Genomic DNA, 21,052 nt, shown 5'->3' with positions numbered 1-21,052 from the left:
TTTGACAGACTCCCAGACCATATACTCTTATGGCTACCCTGCACTTACAATGTCTAAGGTTTGGCTTAGACACTGTAGGGGCACAGTGCTCATGCACTGGTGCCCTCACCTAAGGTATAGTGCACCCTGCCTTAGGGCTGTAAGGCCTACTAGAGGGGTGACTTATCTATACTGCATAGGCAGTGTGAGGTTGGCATGGCACCCTGAGGGGAGTGCCATGTCGACTTACTCGTTTTGTCCTCACCAGCACACACAAGCTGGCAAGCAGTGCGTCTGTGCTGAGTGAGGGGTCCCCAGGGTGGCATAAGATATGCTGCAGCCCTTAGAGACCTTCCCTGGCATCAGGGCCCTTGGTACCAGGGGTACCAGTTACAAGGGACTTACCTGGATGCCAGGGTGTGCCAATTGTGGAATCAAAAGTACAGGTTAGGGAAAGAAAACTGGTGCTGGGGCCTGGTTAGCAGGCCTCAGCACACTTTCAATTCAAAACATAGCATCAGCAAAGGCAAAAAGTCAGGGGGTAACCATGCCAAGGAGGCATTTCCTTACAAATGGGATCTAGTGATATGCAGAGGAAAGGTTGTGTGCAGAAAAACACTTGACTACTTTGGTCATGGCCAGCATCTCCCTGGCCTTGGGAACGGAAAGCCTGTTAATTAGTGCGTTATGAATCAAATCTCTCAAATCGAATCATAGTCCTGACTCAATCATTTGTTCACTGTGCCACAACCAAAGGAGTCAGGCACTCCATATCCTCAACTCACTCAGATATGCCACCCATAACTAATTTTCAAGCTTTGTGGAGAGTTCTTCCCTGACACCAAGTGGAATGTTCGACACAATGCAAAAGAGGCTTGGAATTATTCTTTAATAATATTTTATGATGAAACCCTTCCAGTTTTCTGACCTTCCTGGAAAATATATTTGAACGTCCTTTCAAATTGCTCACGTAAAGAAACGGATGTTCAAAATGAAGGCTTGGTACACACTATATGGTTTCAAAGTGAAATCTACAGCTCTTTATCTTTCCAAATGAGAATGGAAGGTTCCTTCTCGGCCACATACAATGCTACCTAAGACATACTACTCTTAAACTCAATGGCTATAGGTCTACATACCACCAAATGGTCACCTGTAAAACACTCAAGATGTATGTGTGATGGTTTCAAATGCTTACTAATCGCTCTCTCAAATTTGTCTTTCCATCCCACTCGATTCACAATAGTGTTGAGAGTCTGAGTCAGAGACTCAAACGTTCCATCCTGGGCAAGCCTTCCTGGTTGCCAACCAGCTCTCTTCCTTAAACATGGTAAAATTAGTATGCATTTAATTGGCACAGTTAATTTACACACGACAAGACACATTCAGTGGAACTATTTAATATGCAATGCAGGAACAAATCCAGGGATCTACATACAGTTCTGTTGCCACTTTCAACTTTCTACCTTAGAACCACCTCAAGTATCTACTATGGGACCCCAAAGGCAGCACAATGAACCCAGCACAAGAACATGGAAACACTACAGAAGTCTCCTCATATGATTTGTTACACACTTCTTTACCCTCCCTGCCTCTTTAGTGCCTTACTTTTTTCAATATTATTTGCAACCCAGTTTCCCCACTCAATTTTCTTGTAATACTACATTTACAAAGCAGTTACTGTTTCTGCCTAATGCACTTCAGACTGATGAGCACTTTCACATTTTCATTGCACAAATACCATTTGAATAGATAGAATTTCTAAACCACATTGCTCCAGTTTTGACTTTCTTTGTTCAATTATATATCCTGCTAAAGTAAAGGTTTAAAGGAAAGCCAACATCAAGCACAGATTGAACTTCCATACAAGATAACTTCAACAGGAAAAGCATTTTACTTAAAATGAAATACAACAAGTATGGTGAGGGTAATGTAGTTGCATCTTATGGTTTCCACATGGTGACAGCTTTAATTATCTCATAAGTCTCATAATCTTAAATGAAAAATTACATACATTCATCCGTTTAGGGTCATTCCTCTTCATCCATTGGCATGTTTAATTGTCAATCACTTTGTTATTTTGCCCACACAGCATGGACAATGGGTCAGCCCATTCCACTTACTGGCTCTCTTCTACTGAGTCAACACATGTTGCCTATCCTAGGTGCAAAACCATGGTGCTTCAGTGCCAGCGCTGGTGGACCAATACATTACTTTTCTAATGCTTTTTTCTTTCCATTCTTCTTCTCTTATAATCACCCTTGTGTGTTTATACAATATCTTCAGATTAACAGTAATTCAAGGTCAACAGTACCTTTTATTTGTATCAATAACAATAATTTTCCTGTGACGTGCATTAAAACTAGAGTACCACACAGTTCCAAATACACCCTTCACCTAGAAAACACTCAAACCATGCTACTTAAATTATGTGCAATATTTTCTAATTTAAAAATACTACTGCAAATAAACAGAAAACAGGTTTACACAGGGAGGGCTTACTTTTTATTACAACAAGTTACTTTTGTTGCATATACTTGGAATAAAAAAAAAAGTAATCCATTGCACCCACTTGCTCGGAAGGCCAGACTTACTGGTGTTACCAATGCGGATTTCAAGGCTGCAATAACATGTCTTATACAAGGCATACAAGATGGGAACCTGTCCACCCCCATCCACCTGGCACAATTGTCATATACGAAGACAAAAGCAAGACCATAAATATGTAGATGTAACCATACATTACCTATGCAGGATAGAAATGTGCGGTTATAAAACTTCTCTCACCTTAATGTTGTAGATAGGATGAATATTTTTCATTGTATCCAGGACCACTTTACGAACCTGGAAGAAAACAGGATAATGAATTTCTTTCTCTGTAAATATTTGTTCTACAAGTTCATTTACAACAGACTTTACATTGAATACTGAATAAAACACTTAGGGGGTTATTCCGAGTTTGGCAGGCGGCAGAGGCTGCCCGCCAAACCCAACCCGCCACTTGACCGCTGGTGCCGTCAGGAGACCGCTGGCCCTATTCCGATTTCACCGAAGGGACTTAACATTGACATCGGAATCAAGCACGCGCCAATGTGGCGGTGCAGCGGGTGCGCAGCACCCGTCACGCATTTCACTGCCCGTATTTCGGGCAGTGAAATGCGCAACGGGGCTGTGCATGGGGGTCCCTGCACCCCCATTCCGCCAGCTTTTCCACAGCGGTATGAACCGGCATGGAAAGGCTGGTGGAATGGAATTTGTAATCTGGTGGCTACCCTGGCGGATTACAACCACCGGGACCGCCAGGCTGGAGGTGGTCTCCGGCCTGGCTGTGTCGGCGGTATTACTGCAGCGTTTCAGCCGCGGTCAGAATTTGGCAGATGGGACTGCCACTACCGTGGCGATCCGATGCCCATCCAGAGTCCGGCGGTCTCAAGAATGCCAGATTTGGAATGACCCCCTTAATGTTTACTGTTCGACCTGACATCCTTGGCAAGATATTCCCCCAGACTTTTTTCCTTCACTCCCATTGGTTTTATTGAACTTGTTTTTGTGGCATTAGGACTCTGTGCACTGTACCCCTGTTAACCAGAGATAAAGAGCTTGTGGGCTCTCCCTCAAACATGGTAAAATCAGTATGAACTTAATTTACTTTTCAGCCCTTGTAAATGGTACTACATGTATCCAAGGATGGTAAATTAAATGCTACAAATGAGTTGCAATACCAGTTGTGCCACCCTTTAAAGTAGCACTATAAAACATGCCGCAGGCTTCCTCAGTATCGGGTAATGGGGTTTTAAAGTACAAGTTACTTACAGTCAGTAACAAAATCTCTGGTAGAGACATTTTCTTGTTGTAAATTCCGGACCATAGAATTTCCCCCAGGCGTCAGACTGGATCCGGAGATTTTTCTTCGAGCAATACCCTTTCGCATCGGTCGACTCCGTGGGCGTCGTCATCATGACGTCGGGAGTAGTATATAGACACCGCCTTCGCGCAGTGTCGTCAGTTTCTTTTAACGACTTCCCACGCCAAAGCGCAGAGCTGCTAAGAACACTGAGATGAATCTGCCAGAGCTAAGAACCGGAAAGGGGCATCCCTGTCCCTAGAAATCAGTTTGCAAGCGGAGAGGATGGGTGGGCGGAAAGGAATCTGGAACTAGAATATGTCTCTACCAGATATTTCGTTACTGAAGGTAAGTAACTTGTACATCTGACAGAGACTTCTAGTTGCAGATTCCTTACCTTAGATACCCAAACAATGCCATCCTCGGAGGTGGGCTGCGAACCAAGATCCTACTAGGAAGATCTGCAGGACCGAACGACCAAAGTAGCCACCCCGACGGACCTGACCATCCAGGAAGAAGTGTTTAGCAAATGTGTGCAGGGACTCCCACGTAGCTGCCTGGCAGATATCTAGGGACAGGAACTCCACGTGCTAACGCAGTGGATGCAGCAGTTTCTCTGGTGGAATGAGCACGCAAGCCCTCAGGGGGTTACTTCTTGGCCAAAGCATAGCACATTTTTATGCAAAGAAGCACCAATTGAGAGATGGTACGCTTTTGCATCACCTTCCCTTTTTTCGCACCCACATACCCGACAAAGAGTTGATCCTCCACCAGGAAATCTTTAGTACGATTAAGATAGAACACCAACGCTCTTTTTGGGTCCAGACGGTGGAGTCTCTCCTCCTCATGAGAAGGATGTGAGGGTGCGTGGAAAGTAGGCAGGGTGATGGACTGGCCTACATGAAACGGCGTGACCATCTTTGGAAGGAAGGATGCCTTAGTGCGCAACACCACTTTTTCAGGGTGCACAGACAAGTATGGAGGTTTAGACGAAAGGGCTTGAAGCTCACTCATCCCGCGAGCAGAGGTGATGGCAAAAAGAAAGACAGTTTTGAAGGTGAGGAGCCGCAAGGGACAATTGTGCATCAGCTCAAAGGAAGTACACATTAAATAAGTAAGGACAAAATTGAGGTCCCACTGAGGCATGATAAATGGAGTGGGATGAAATAAATGGGTGAGGCCTTTTAGGAATCTACTCACAATAGGAGATTTAAAAAGTGAGGGCTGATAAGGAAACCTAAGGAAGGCCGAAATGGCAGCTAAATACCCCTTAAGGGTGCCCAAAGCAGAGCCCTGCTGGGCCAAAGAAAGAATTAACAGAAGAACCTCGGACAGAGGGGCAGAGGGGGGGGGGGGGGGGGAAATCAACAGATTTGTTGGTGCACCATGCCACAAATGTATTCCAACGACAGGTGTATACAGTTTTGGTGGAGGGATGCCTGGCTGGCAAGATAACATCGCAGACTTCGGGTGGAAGCCCAAAAGTCGTCAACTGTCGCAGCTCAATCTCCACGCATGAAGGCGGAGACTGGACAGGTTTGGGTGAAGAACCGTCCCCTGTTGCTGCGACAGAAGATCCGCCCTAAGAGGCAGTCTGAGTGGAGGATCAATAGACATGCTCAATATCTCTGGATACCAGACTCTCCGTGCCCAGTCCGGAGCCACCAAGATGACTTGGGCCCGGTCGTTCCTGATCTTTTTGAGAACTCTGGGCAGAAGTGTTCAGGCCAAAAGGTGTAAAGGAGGCCAGAGTTCTATTTGAGACGAAAAGCATCTCCGAGCGAGTGCCGCCTTGGAAACTCCAATGCGCAAAACAGCTGACATTGCGCCTTCTCTGCCGAGGCAAACAGATCTAACCAAGGCTCTCCCCACTGCTGAAAGAGACCTTACGCCACCTCCGGATGGAGAAGCCATTCGTGATGGGCTGTGCATTGTCGGCTGAGTTTGTCCGCTCTGGCGTTGAGAACCCATCAGATGTTGAACCATCAGGGTGATGCCCTGATGTTCCAGCCATGTCCAGGGGCGTAGTGCCTCCTGACAAAGGGTCCAGGACCCTACTCCGCCCTGTTTGTTCCAATACCACAGGGCGGTAGTATTGGTTGTGAACACCTGCACTACTTTCCCTTTGAGAGAGGGAAGAAATGCTTTCAACGCAAGCCTGGTCGCCCAGAGCTCCAGAAGACTGATATGGAGCCCAGACTCCGCCAGAGGCCTCTGATCTCCGCCTCTCCCATGTGGCCACCCCAGAGGTGACGCATCTGTCACTAAAGATAGATCTCATTGGGGAAGGGAGAGGGATCTGCCGTGGACCCAATGCGGATTCGAAAGCCACCACTGCAGGTCTTTCGCAGTCCCCTCCGAGATCTGGACCATGTCAGAGAGATTCCCCTGATGCTGTGCCCACTGGAACTTCTAGTCCCACTGCAGAGCCCACATATGCCACCTGGCATGTGTTACTAACAGGATGCAGGAGGCCATGAGGCCCAGCAGCCTCAGAGTCAGTCTCACTGAAGCCGAAAGATCAGAATCATAGCCTGAATGTCTTGGACTCGTTTTTCGGGAGGATAAGCCCGAAACTGCACTGTGTCCAGAACAGATCCGATGAAGGGGAGTATCTTTGAGGGAGTCAGTTGTGACTTTGGCATGTTTATAGTGAACCCCAGCGTGTGCAGGAGGTTTGCCGTTTTCTGAAGGTGGGAGATGACTTTCTGGGGAGAGTCCGTCTTCAAAAGCCAGTTGTCGAGGTAGGGGAAGACTGACACCCCTAACCTGCGCAGATGAGCTGCAACCACTGCCATCATTTTTGTCAACACCTGAGCGGCGCTGATAAGGCTGGATGAAGGGGAGAACGGTAAACTGAAAGAGCTCTTGACCTACCACAAATCGTAGGTAACGTCTGTGGGCAGGCAGGATGGGAATGTGGAAATAAGCGTCCTGCAAGTCCAACGCTACCATCCAGTCTCCTGGGTCCAAGGCAGACAGAATCTGAGCATCTGAGCCAGGGTGAGCCTTTTGAATTTCTCCTTCTTGAGTAAGTAGTTCAGGTCCCGAAGGTCTAGGATAAGACGTAAGCCCATGTCCTTTTTCAGCACCAGAAAGTAGCGGGAATAACAATCACAACCTTCTCTCTCTATAGCTCCCTTGGCCAAGACAGCTGCCACTTCCTGGCGGAGAAGTGCCAAATGATCCTCTGGAAGGTGACTGAATGATGGAGACATGGCTGGTGGAGCAGATTTGAAAGGGAGGGAGTAGCCCTTTCGAACAATCTGCAAAACCCACCTGTCCGTAGTGATGGCGAATCCTGCCAACTGGATGGAAGTGAGGGGATGGACTAGGAGGTTTTGGAGGCTGCAGCGTGGGCAGAAGTGGGCTGGGAAGACCTCTGGTTCCCTGTCCCATACCCATGTGTGATTCAGCGTCCCCGGCCACGCAGAGGGGACAGCATGGGTGGCACAGTGGGTGGGTGGAGGCCGTGACAGGGAGCGCCTTCCGTGGCAACGAAGGGGGCAAAAAGTGGACTGCTCGAGGCGAGGGGCAGAGGAAAGACCAAGGGACTGAGCCAAAGACCAGGAATCCTTGAATCTCTCCAAGGCCCAGCCCGCTTGTCTCCAAAGAGAAGGGGGGGGGGCATCATAGAGCATGTCCATGAGGGACTGTTGGACATCCCCAGAAAAAACAGAAATACGCAACCAGGCGTAGCGTCTCAAGGCCACTGTCATAGCAACCGATCTACCCAGAGTTGGTTGTGTCGCACCCAGGCCTTTGATTGCCCAGACATACTGGAATTAAACCCAGGGTGTGTGGAAGATTAGGCAAAGGGGGAACCCCTAACCCACAGGCTGGCACTGGGTATAAGAATGGCATCTTGAGAACCTCTTATAAGAACACTCTTAGACCTGTGGAAGATTAAGAAGAAGGACTTCCTGGCTGCATAAAGAAGGAAGAACTGAGCCGCTTGCCTTCAACCCAGGATCCCCAGTGTAGGAAGTTGGCTCTGTATGTGCTATTTCAAAGTAAGGAATAGCATGCACAGAGTCCAAGGGTTCCCCTTAGAGGTAAACTAGTGGTAAAAAGAGATAATACTAATGCTCTATTTTGTGGTAGTGTGGTCGAGCAGTAGGCTTATCCAAGGAGTAGTGTTAAGCATTTGTTGTACATACACATAGACAATAAATGAGGTACACACACTCAGAGACAAATCCAGCCAATAGGTTTTGTTATAGAAAAATATATTTTCTTAGTTTATTTTAAGAACCACAGGTTCAAATTTAACATGTAATATCTTGTTTGAAAGGTATTGCAGGTAAGTACATTAGGAACTTTGAATCATTTCAATTGCATGTATACTTTTCAAGTTATTCACAAATAGCTATTTTAAAAGTGGACACAGTGCAATTTTCACAGTTCCTGGGGGAGGTAAGTTTTTGTTAGTTTTACCAGGTAAGTAAGACACTTACAGGGTTCAGTTCTTGGTCCAAGGTAGCCCACCGTTGGGGGTTCAGAGCAACCCCAAAGTCACCACACCAGCAGCTCAGGGCCGGTCAGGTGCAGAGTTCAAAGTGGTGCCCAAAACACATAGGCTAGAATGGAGAGAAGGGGGTGCCCCGGTTCCGGTCTGCTTGCAGGTAAGTACCCGCGTCTTCGGAGGGCAGACCAGGGGGGTTTTGTAGGGCACCGGGGGGGACACAAGCCCACACAGAAATTTCACCCTCAGCGGCGCGAGGGCGGCCGGGTGCAGTGTTAGAACAAGCGTCGGGTTCGCAATGGAAGTCAATGAGAGATCAAGGGATCTCTTCAGCGCTGCAGGCAGGCAAGGGGGGGCTTCCTCGGGGAAACCTCCACTTGGGCAAGGGAGAGGGACTCCTGGGGGTCACTTCTGCAGTGAAAGTCCGGTCCTTCAGGTCCTGGGGGCTGCGGGTGCAGGGTCTTTTCCAGGCGTCGGGACTTAGGTTTCAGAGAGTCGCGGTCAGGGGAAGCCTCGGGATTCCCTCTGCAGGCGGCGCTGTGGGGGCTCAGGGGGGACAGGTTTTGGTACTCACAGTCGTAGAGTAGTCCGGGGGTCCTCCCTGAGGTGTTGGTTCTCCACCAGCCGAGTCGGGGTTCGCCCGGTGCAGTGTTGCAAGTCTCACGCTTCTTGCGGGGAGTTTGCAGAGTTCTTTAAAGCTGCTCCTTTGGATAAAGTTGCAGTCTTTTTGGAGCAGGTCCGCTGTCCTCTGGAGTTTCTTGTCGTCGTCGAAGCAGGGCAGTCCTCAGAGGATTCAGAGGTCGCTGGTCCCTTTGGAAGGCGTCGCTGGAGCAGAGTTCTTTGGAAGGCAGGAGACAGGCCGGTGAGTTTCTGGAGCCAAGGCAGTTGTTGTCTTCTGGTCTTCCTCTGCAGGGGTTTTCAGCTAGGCAGTCCTTCTTCTTGTAGTTGCAGGAATCTAGTTTCTAGGTTCAGGGAGAGCCCTTAAATACTAAATTTAAGGGCGTGTTTAGGTCTGGGGGGTTAGTAGCCAATGGCTACTAGCCCTGAGGGTGGGTACACCCTCTTTGTGCCTCCTCCCAAGGGGAGGGGGTCACATCCCTAATCCTATTGGGGGAATCCTCCATCTGCAAGATGGAGGATTTCTAAAAGTTAGAGTCACCTCAGCTCAGGACACCTTAGGGGCTGTCCTGACTGGCCAGTGACTCCTCCTTGTTATTCTCATTATTTTCTCCGGCCTTGCCGCCAAAAGTGGGGGCCGGGCCGGAGGGGGCGGGCAACTCCACTAGCTGGAGTGTCCTGCGGGGCTGTGACAAAGGGGTGAGCCTTTGAGGCTCACCGCCAGGTGTTACAGCTCCTGCCTGGGGGAGGTGTTAGCATCTCCACCCAGTGCAGGCTTTGTTACTGGCCTCAGAGTGACAAAGGCACTCTCCCCATGGGGCCAGCAACATGTCTCTAGTGTGGCAGGCTGGTGGAACCAGTCAGCCTACACAGATAGTCGGTTAAGTTTCAGGGGGCACCTCTAAGGTGCCCTCTGTGGTGTATTTTACAATAAAATGTACACTGGCATCAGTGTGCATTTATTGTGCTGAGAAGTTTGATACCAAACTTCCCAGTTTTCAGTGTAGCCATTATGGTGCTGTGGAGTTCGTGTAAAACAGACTCCCCGATCATATACTCTTATGGCTACCCTGCACTTACAATGTCTAAGGTTTTGCTTAGACACTGTAGGGGCACAGTGCTCATGCACTGGTACCCTCACCTATGGTATAGTGCACCCTGCCTTAGGGCTGTAAGGCCTGCTAGAGGGGTGTCTTACCTATACTGCATAGGCAGTGAGAGGCTGGCATGGCACCCTGAGGGGAGTGCCATGTCGACTTACTCATTTTGTTCTCACTAGCACACACAAGCTGGTAAGCAGTGTGTCTGTGCTGGGTGAGGGGTCTCTAGGGTGGCATAATACATGCTGCAGCCCTTAGAGACCTTCCCTGGCATCAGAGCCCTTGGTACCAGAGGTACCAGTTACAAGGGACTTATCTGGATGCCAGGGTGTGCCAATTGGGGAACCAAAAGTACAGGCTAGGGAAAGAACACTGGTGCTGGGGCCTGGTTAGCAGGCCTCAGCACACTTTCAATTCAAAACATAGCATCAGCAAAGGCAAAAAGTCAGGGGGTAACCATGCCAAGGAGGCATTTCCTTACACCCAGCAATTACTCCAAGAGTCACTTGGCTGACCTGTTTGAGCTACAGGGATACAACAATCTACCAGAGGCCTCCCTGCAACTACCCAGTAGATCAGCAGCACTTGCCCTGCTTCAGTCATACGTCTGGCCTCTGCTAGAATGAGTCCTGGTCCCTAAGACGTACCTACTATATTCCTGGACCCTTGCTTAGCATCAGAGCATACTCCTGCTTCAGATCTACAAAATCTGCACTCCACGTGAAAATTAGAACTTTGGGGTCCCTCGCAACCACAAGCAGGCACCTCACATCAGCAACGGTCACCACCTTACCCTCCTATGCAAAGATCCAGCAACAACAGCTCCTAGTGCCGACATAGACCACTTTGTAACCCCCCACCTATGAGAAGCTCCAGCTGAGGTTCCCCACATACACATGGACTTCGGAAGGTAAACTCTTCACCGGGACAAAGCTGGTCCCTGTATCTGACCCGTGCTCTAGTGGGGGTCGGCTTGAACTTGTGACTTTGACCCAGTGTAGTGTGACCAGATTACCACGAGGGGTATTTTTACCTAGATCTTAAAACAATTATAACACTGGGTCCACCGAATAATTTGTTTTTGTTTTGAGGCCATTTTATTTATTAAATTGTTATCTATTTGTCGAAATTAGTTTGTGATTTTTTGGGGTTTTCTGCATAAATACTTTACACACTGCCTCTAAATGAGTCATAATTGTTTTTGTGCCAAGTTACCAGAGGTTTAAGCACAGGTTTATTTAGTGAATTTTGTGGTTCACCCTTACAAGGATTGCAATTATTATTTGAATGGGGCTCTCACCCCTCTCAAATAATAACTCAATCCCAAAAAAGAAATTAGGCACACAGAAACTCAAGATTGAGGAAAATATCACATTGGCCTGTAAAGGTACTGGGTATTCCAGAAGATTGATAAAAAAATTAGGAAAAAATCCAGAATGTGTTACATTTATTACCATTAACCAGGAAATCAAATTACCCAAGCTCTTATCACCTTGCACTAACATTTGGTGGTAAAAACATATTTAGTTTAATTCAATGTCCAGTCAACTGAGCCTAACACTGCATGCACAGGCATATCTTTTATGGGTTAGAATTAAATACTATTCAGCTAAAGTTGTGCACCCCATTCAACTCATCTTAATTTGTTAATCTCCAACGGTATATCAAGTAAGACTTGGAAGCCAGGTATTTACAGTGACTAAGTTGTGGAATACAAGGTTACTTTCCTCTGGTTTTACATGGCGTCATGCAATAAGGTCACAGATTCTGGCAGTAATCATTAAATCTGGGATAAAGCTAATACACTTATGATAAGGAGCTCTCATGTTTATGAAGGGGTTGGATTTGGTCAAGGCTTCTACCATGCCACTTTTCCGATTATATTGGCTCCAAGAAATAGCAATACTCTATCAAATTTTGAATATTCACTTGCTGTAAGATTGCAGAAGCCTGGTATGTGAATTTAATCCACATAGGCTACAGGAAGCCACTAAATATGCCAGCCATTCCATTCAGCTGGAATTCTGATTACAGGAGAATTCAGTATATTTCATTTTTTCAATTACAGAAATAGTTCTCTTTCTTGCTTAAGTTTCTGAAGAAGTGTCTTGTGAAAAACTGGGGCACATTTACTTTTGAGTATTCACTTGATTTCTCAATATGTTGATGTAAATTAACCCACAATATAACTGCAATACGGTGCCTTGGATGCCAAATGTGGATCATAAAAGACCATGCACAGTCACACTCTGCTTTACCACCGCTGTATAATTCTTGGACACTCAGTTACTGTGGTTGCCATTTACATTTTAAAACTACATAACCTTTTTATGGGCCCCAAGGCCTCTTTGTTGTGTAAATTTGGCATATGGTGCAAGAATTGGATTTGCACTCACTGAAAGATTTACAAAGCATGAAGATTTTTCCATGAACACGCTTACTTGCAGGGACCGGAAGCAGGTGGCAGTTTCAAGGCGGCTGATACCTCCAGGTCTGTGCACATGTTTAAGGGTATTCATGAACTGATCTCCAACTTCTTCTCGGTCTGGAGAAAGGTCATTAGTTTACTCCTGGTAAGGACAAGAGGAAAACGCTTTCCAGGGTGGGTAGGAACCCCAGCCACCCTAATAAGGTGAGGTGTAGGGAAAGGAGTTTCTAAGTCTCCCACGGGAGTACAAAAAGGAAAAAACACGTTTTAATAAGTGAATTTGCCGGTACTCTGCAAATATTTGCAAGTGCAAGTATATCTGCTCATGCTAAAATGGAATGCAGAAATGTTTGCTGGAGAACTCCTGGAAACATACAACCGATGTTCCAGGTCTACTGCTGCTGCTTCATTGTTATTTATTTAATTTTTATTTTTTTTAAACTGACAGGCCACAAACATGTTTTACATTGTACCACAGATAGCAAAATTGCCAAACCTTCAACTTTTTACCCCCTGAATTGTGCTGCAGGGAATTGGGTCTACTTGTCCAAAAGACAAAATAAGCACAAAGACTTTTTCTCCCTGAACCAAAACAAAGTCCTAGTTATTGGGGATAAGAATTCCCTACCCTTGTCTCTTTTGTGATAAAAAGGAAGAAACAAATTAACGGTATACCCTCAACACCACCGGCAGAAGACAAATGAGGCTAAATAGAATTTAAATTACTGGGGTGAGTTCAGCAGGCATTTAAATGAGCGAACGTTGGGATGATAACAGACTTTCTGATGATGACAATTCCAAACAAGACGAGCAGTACTAGTTACTTGTTTCCTAATTAAATCACAATTACTTAAATGCATAAACATTCACATGCCATTTACTAACTATATAAATTGAGGAAAAAGCACTTAAATCATCATTATGCACTAATATAAGAATTTAAGTCTAGTAACAAGCAGTTTTTTCCCCAAAATGCTGTAATTTTTTAAGGAGGAAAGTAAAGCAAAAACTGGTTATAGGCCCTCTCCCCAGACATGACATTCATTAGCAAAAGGAGGAACATCATGCCCAGAACTCTTAGGATATTGCTGTACCTAAATAAAAGCCATGGGGCTTCAAGCTTTTGTTTTTCTAGAAACAAGAAATATATAGTTCCTTGTTTAAATAAGAACCTCAAGCCTCCCAACTACCCCTTCAGGCAAAGCCTACTTTACAATTTATTTTTTGGACGTTAGTACTTGATTGTGGCTCAGTGCAGTTTTTTCCCTGCATGAAGACGTCACAGGCTGTTGCAGGTGGAGAAATTCTCTGCACGCTTCAATATGCATGTTTAGAAACTTTCAGTAAAGAACTTTCCAAAGACGTATGTCTTAAAATGTTTAGATGAATCTAACACTAGTTTCAATCCGTTAAATATACATGCAGGGAAAAGAATGGAACAGGTATTTTTCGACCACTGACTTTAGAGGTGACACAAAATGAGGTTTGGTAAAGTTAAAACTCAAGGCTCTAGGTCCAACGTGAATGTGCACCAGAATGTGTGTTTTTTGGCTCTAAAACTAGTAAAAAAAAAAAAAATTAAAAAAAACCTGGACTTAGCATGCTTTTGTAAAACCTCTGATTTCGGCTATTCAGATCCCCAATCACCTTCCACCCCCACGTTATGGGACAAAAAAGCTGAAAAGGTAGCAAGTATCCCTAAAGAGAAAGAAACACATTAAAGAAAATGCAACGTTTAGATGTATTTTGCGGAGTAACAATATGAAATCTACACAGAACTGCGGACCTAACAATACAGAAAAACAGGTATCCATCATCAGCCAATTCCATCTCACCTCCTTCAGTCCACTGAAAGGTCCCAGCGAGGACACAGTGTTCCCCTGAACCATGATGTAGCAGCTAGTTAGCAGTTCGAGAGCCTGCAAAATGGAAACTTATTTACTACCATTATAAAAACATGGTACTCATAAACTGATATCTGTAAAACATATTGGAAGTTGTACCTTCAAAGTTGAACTTTTTGGACCAAGTAGTCTCTGTCTCCTTTTGATAAAGCGTTCCCTGTTTCTCACCAAGCTGCCTATTTTGATAATGTCACATGCCATATCATCTTGAAGGATCCGCACAGCCTAAAGCCAACAGAAAGATCAAGGTAAGTTCACATTCTGAGAGTATTAGAAGACATGTATAAAGAAGAGTTATACAACATAGCAAATTGCAAATTTCCTAAAATGATCAGGCACTCAGAGATATATAGCAAAATTAATATTACACCCCACACTATACACCAATAAAAAAGGAGTGGGAAAGGTTTATGGCTTTGTAAATAATGCAAGATTCCACCTATGGCATCTCAGTAGGACTTTGATGCCGTGAAACACCATCTTGAAGCTTTAAATTATTCTTTTTCATTAAATATATTTCAGCATGCTTAAACTTCTAAACTTTCATTCTGTGCAAGGACTGAATTAAAATATTGCAGGAATGAAAATAACAGCTATGTATTGTATTATTTTTACATTTAACATGAATGGGTTTTGAATAAAGTGTTCTACTGCAATAAGGCAACTGTGTTTATACTAGAAAGTTGTATCTTTGATTTCACAGTTTCAAAGTTGCAGTGGTGCATACTGATGGCTAGAATCTATTGACCAAAATGATGTTGAACAGTCAATGAGCATTAGGTCTGATGGTTTGAGAGCATCAACCATAACTTGTGGAACTTCAGACAACATTTAGCTGTATGAGGGACATCCAACCTTTACCCAATAGTATTTGTATGAAAGTATAGTCACACCACTTCAATGTAAAGTAGACATCAAACAAGAGAACACAACAAAGTATTTAACAACGAGGCATAAATTACCTGCCGCTGATGTTAGATATATATATATATATATATATATATATATATATATATATATATATATATATACACACACACCTTTATGCAATCATTCGGATCAAAGGAGTCTTTTAAATGTGAGTGAACACATTGTTTTCTTTCAGTCTGTGTCATCTTTTCAATAGAGGAAAAACTGGATGTTTTTTATACCCAAACATCAGTTCACAACTGAGAAGAGCTGTTGCATTTTCTCTGTAGAAATTCCTTGCAGACAAGATTTCAATGAAGCAACACCTTCTGACATTTGAGATCTGGGATACATCGTTACTGAACAAAAATTATATTACTTTGATAAACAGATCTGCAAGTAGGTGGATGACCATACTCTTACTTCCACATATTTTTACTGACATACAAAATAAGATAAGTCACAGGATTTTGACAACATGAACACTTCCCATTCTTTGAAAGATGCCGTGGTTCATGAATAACTGTCTTAAACTCATAAAATAAAATTCTTAGCTGCATGTACAACATATGTAGATTTACATTAACATTGGTGAGATTACCTATTTGTTCCACTGCAGGAATTACAATATCCTGCCCCATTTCTAATTCTAATCAGTTTTTTCTTGTTTACATTTTTGACATTGCCACCTTTACTTGCATGTGATTAAACAATAAGAGCTATACTGAAATTCCTTAGGTTTCTTCACTTTTTTCCCCCACACATCTCATAATAGGGATGCTATATTAATCTATACTGTATAGGCTCCCTAGGTAATGGGTATTTAGCAATTACAGAAGGTGCCCCTTTTTAGTACGAATGTCAAGTGTTGCCCATTTAGTTGTTTCATTGTCACACTTTGGAAACTAAAGTGTTAAAAATTGCAAAAGCTAAGTGGCATGAAAATGAAACAAAACGTTCTTATCTGTTGCACATTTACACATAGAATGCATAGACCACATGCAGTCAGATAGTAAGCATTCCGTTGTTCCACAAATTGCACAACAGTGTTATACACAACCACTACACACTAAATATATTTAGAAGAAGTTACATACCCAGGGCATTAAGCCTAGGCCATATATTTAGATCCTGTGTAACATGTTAGAGATGTTGTCAACACTTTACCATAAACTTTAGATTTTAGACATAATACACAAGTAAATAAGTTGTTCTTGTTCCCACTTAGAGTCCAGCTAAGTTGTCCTTTCGCCTGGCTTTATTTCAGAGCCATGGTAAGGTCTAGGAATTAGAATTGTTTCCCATCAACAGATTCCTCCTGAGAAATTATGCCAGTCATCTTCCTCTGATTTTATCTGTGGAAGATAGCCAGCTCTAGATTCTCTTATCTACCGATGAAACTTCATTTAAGATAATTCCAATTTGCAGTCAATAGTGATTCCAAGATTACAGCACCGTATCTTTCAACAATGTACCATATTAGGTCAGTATATATGATGTTGTAAGAAGAGATTCATAATTTGGTTTGGATTATATTGCTAAACTACATAAGTATTTAAGTCATTGAAGTTTCATCAATTATTTTGAACCAGAAGGGAATGAGCTACAATGAGACTATTATGGCATGTACTGTTGTCAAGGGCACTTTGATTAAAATTCCCCTCGTGTGTTCCAGATCAACTGGAAGGTATCTAAACTAAAAATATTTGAACAAACAGCACAAAATGAAAAGCAAACCAAGAGGACCCAGTATTCTGCTGCTCACCCTCATCTCCTTTGCTATTTTTCACACCCCTCTCATGGCAATCCACCAGGTCCCTCCTAAAGCCCTAGAAACATATTCCCATCTCATTGCAACCTACAGGTAACACAAACTCCACTCTTCAAGTCATTGTATCACTACTTCTGATCTTACACTCAATTTCACCCACTGTGTGATAATGATGCAGTGTGTATTTGAACTCAGCACTGGATACTAGTGGAAATAGTGGGACAGTGATCAAGAGATGACGAACGTGAAGCCTTACAGCTATTTTCAAGGTGGTTAGTGATGAGCCAAAACGTGGGTCAAAGAAAAACAGGTTCGATGGCATATGTTGCTGCAGATACACATGTTTGGCACAGTCCGCTGCCTGGTGTTGGGCTCGGAGTATTACAAGTTGTTTTTCTTCGAAGAAGTCTTTTTGGTCACGGGACCGAAGGACTCCTCCCTCTTTGGCTCCATTGCGCATGGGCGTCGACTCCATCTTAGATTGTTTTTTTCCGCTGTCGGGTTCGGACGTATTCCTTTTCGCTCCGTGTTTCGGTTCGGAAAGTTAGTCAGAATCTCGGAAGAAAGCGTCGGTATTGTTCCGTTCGGTATCGGGATAGTTAGGTACATCGACACCGATCATCGGAAGACTTTGGGGCAGTTTCGATCCCCCATCGGGGCCTGGTCGGCCCGACCGCGTGCGACATCGAAGCCGATGGAACGGACCCCGTTTCGTTTCTGCCCAAAATGTCACAGTAAGTATCCTTATACAGATCAGCACTTGGTCTGTAACTTGTGCTTGTCCCCCGAGCACAAGGAGGATACCTGTGAAGCCTGTCGAGCCTTCCGGTCCAGAAAAACACTCCGGGACCGAAGAGCCAGGCGTCACCAAATGGCGTCCACGTCGACAAAACAACGTTTCGACGACGAAGAGGAAACATTCTCGGTTCCGGAATCAGAATCCGGAGACTCCGACGTCGAACAACAGCAACAAACTGTGAGTAAGACGTCGAAAAGTAAATCCATCGACAAACCGAAAGCCCAGGGGACACCACTGCCAACAGGCCATGGCTCGACCCATAAATCAGGCGACCCGTCGAAGGGGCCGAAAAAGGGCACGCCCATAGCGAAGACACCCGACTCCGGTCGAGGGACCGCCATGGAGCAACCTCGGAGCCGAGAAAGCGGCTCCGAGAGACAAAAACAAGATACCGGCACCGAAAAACATCGGCACCGAGAATCCATGCCGAAAGGAACAAAAATTCTGTCGGTGCCGAAACCAAAAAAAGATTCTCTCTCGGCGCCGAAAAATACCACACCTTCATCCTACTCAGAGGAACAAGGACTAAGTGGCCAAATGCACAAATTTGGACAAGAGCTCCAAAGTGTAGAATCGGACTACACACAAAAGAGACTGTGCATCCAGCAAGATACAGGGAAGATATCAACCCTTCCCCCAATCATGAGGAAAAGAAGGATCGGACTTCCAAAGGATGACACACAACCACAAGCCAAAGTGGTTAAAAAAGTCACGCCTCCGCCCTCTCCTCCACAGGCATCGCCGGCACAAACACCGCCACAAATGCACTCACCAGCGCAAACTACCATAAGTCATGACGATCAGGATCAAGACGCTTGGGACCTGTATGACACCCCAGTGCCGGACAATGATCCCGAGTCATACCCCACAAAGCCGTCACCGCCAGAGGACAGTACCTCATACTCGCAACTGGTGGCTAGGGCTGCAGACTTCCACAATGTCCAACTGCATTCCGATCCTATAGAGGATGATTTCTTATTTAACACCCTCTCGGCTACACATAGCCAATATCAATGTCTCCCAATGCTACCAGGGATGTTACGGCACGCAAAGCAAATTTTTGAGGAGCCCGTAAAATCAAGAGCCATCACCCCAAGGGTGGATAAAAAATACAAACCACCACCCACAGACCCAGTGTTTATTACTTCGCAGTTACCACCCGACTCTGTGGTAGTAGGGGCAGCTCGCAAAAGAGCAAATTCACATACATCTGGCGACGCCCCACCTCCGGACAAAGAAAGCCGAAAATTTGACGCGGCAGGGAAAAGAGTGGCGTCACAGGCAGCCAACCAGTGGCGCATCGCAAATTCACAAGCGCTGCTGGCCAGATATGACCGCGCACACTGGGACGAGATGCAACTTCTCGTAGACCATCTTCCCCAGGAATACCAAAAAAGGGCGCAGCAAATAGTGGAAGAGGGACAAACGATCTCAAACAATCAAATCCGCTCTTCACTAGACGCAGCCGATACTGCAGCAAGAACAGTCAACACTGCTGTCACCATAAGGAGACACGCTTGGCTACGCACTTCAGGCTTCAAACCTGAAATCCAGCAGGCTGTCCTTAATATGCCCTTCAACGAGAAACAACTGTTTGGCTCGGAAGTGGATACAGCCATTGAAAAACTTAAAAAGGACACAGACACGGCCAAAGCCATGGGCGCACTCTACTCCCCGCAGAGCAGAGGCTCTTTCAGAAAAACTCCATTTAGAGGGGGGTTTCGTGGCCAACCCACAGACACCACCAGCCAACAATCAAGAACCACACCATATCAGGGTTCCTTCCAAAGGGGAGGTTTCAGGGGATATCGGGGGGGTCAATTCCCAAGGAGTAGGGGAAGATTCCAGACTCCAAAAACACCTCCACCTAAACAGTGACTTTCAAGTCACGCAACCCCTTCACTCAACACCAGTGGGGGGAAGACTAAGCCAATTCTACCAATCTTGGCAACAGATTACAACAGACAATTGGGTATTAGCAATAATCCAACATGGCTATTGCATAGAATTCCACAACTTCCCACCAAACATCCCCCCCAAAACACGCAAAATGTCACAACATCATTTAGAACTTTTAGGACTAGAAGTTCAAGCACTACTGCAAAAGGATGCAATAGAATTAGTACCAGTACAACAAAAAAACACAGGAGTTTACTCCCTGTACTTTCTAATTCCAAAAAGAGACGAAACATTGAGACCAATATTAGATCTCAGGACACTAAATACCTACATCATATCGGACCATTTTCACATGGTCACACTACAAGACATCATTCCACTGCTCAAACAGCAAGATTACATGACCACATTAGACCTAAAGGATGCGTACTTTCATATACCAATACACCCTTCTCACAGAAAGTACCTACGGTTCGTATTCAAAGGAATACATTACCAATTCAAGGTGTTGCCATTCGGAATAACAACTGCACCAAGAGTGTTCACAAAATGTCTAGCAGTAGTAGCAGCACACATCAGGAGACAACAGATACATGTGTTCCCTTACCTAGACGACTGGCTAATCAAAACCAACACAGTAAAAAAATGCGCAAACGACACCACCTTTGTCATACAAACCCTTCACAAACTGGGGTTTTCCATCAACTACACAAAATCACACCTAGAACCGTGTCAAACACAACAATATCTAGGAGCAACCATCAACACATCAAAAGGAATTGCCACTCCAAGTCCACAAAGAGTGCAGGCATTCCACAAGCTAATAAGTGCTATGTTTCCAAACCAAAAGATACAAGCAAAATTTGCGCTAAAACTTCTAGGCATGATGTCATCATGCATAGCCATTGTCCCAAACGCAAGACTACACATGCGACCCTTACAACAGTGTCTAGCATCACAATGGTCACAGGCACAGGGTCAACTTCAAAATCTGGTGTTGGTAGACCGCCAAACATACCTCTCGCTTCTATGGTGGAACAGCAAAAATTTAAACAAAGGGCGGACATTTCAGGACCCAGTGCCTCAATACGTTATAACAACAGATGCTTCCATGACAGGGTGGGGAGCACATCTCAATCACCACAGCATTCAAGGACAATGGGATATACACGAAACAAAATTTCATATCAATTACCTAGAACTGTTGTCAGTATTTCTAGCGTTAAAAGCCTTCCAACCCATAATAACACACAAATACATTCTTGTCAAAACAGACAACATGACAACAATGTATTATCTAAACAAACAAGGAGGAACACACTCAACACAATTGTGC

General features: G+C 44.9%; 1 protein-coding gene across 1 annotated transcript in view; it reads right to left on the bottom strand.

Annotated features, from left to right (window-relative positions):
• KRR1 (KRR1 small subunit processome component homolog) overlaps positions 1–21,052 on the bottom strand; it is a 147,463-nt gene that overhangs the window by 45,186 nt on the left and 81,225 nt on the right. Inside the window, exons 4-6 of the mRNA XM_069229193.1 lie at positions 14,438–14,563; positions 14,270–14,353; positions 2,767–2,823 (exon numbers count right to left, since the gene is read on the bottom strand). Of these exons, the coding sequence (XP_069085294.1) occupies positions 2,767–2,823; positions 14,270–14,353; positions 14,438–14,563 (267 nt within the window). The remainder of the gene's footprint in view (positions 1–2,766; positions 2,824–14,269; positions 14,354–14,437; positions 14,564–21,052) is intronic.

Source organism: Pleurodeles waltl, chromosome 4_1, assembly GCF_031143425.1.
Source record: "Pleurodeles waltl isolate 20211129_DDA chromosome 4_1, aPleWal1.hap1.20221129, whole genome shotgun sequence".
Classification (NCBI taxonomy): domain Eukaryota; kingdom Metazoa; phylum Chordata; class Amphibia; order Caudata; family Salamandridae; genus Pleurodeles; species Pleurodeles waltl.
The sequence above is the reverse complement of the archived record's forward strand: the minus strand, read 5'-3'. Positions and strand labels throughout refer to the sequence as shown.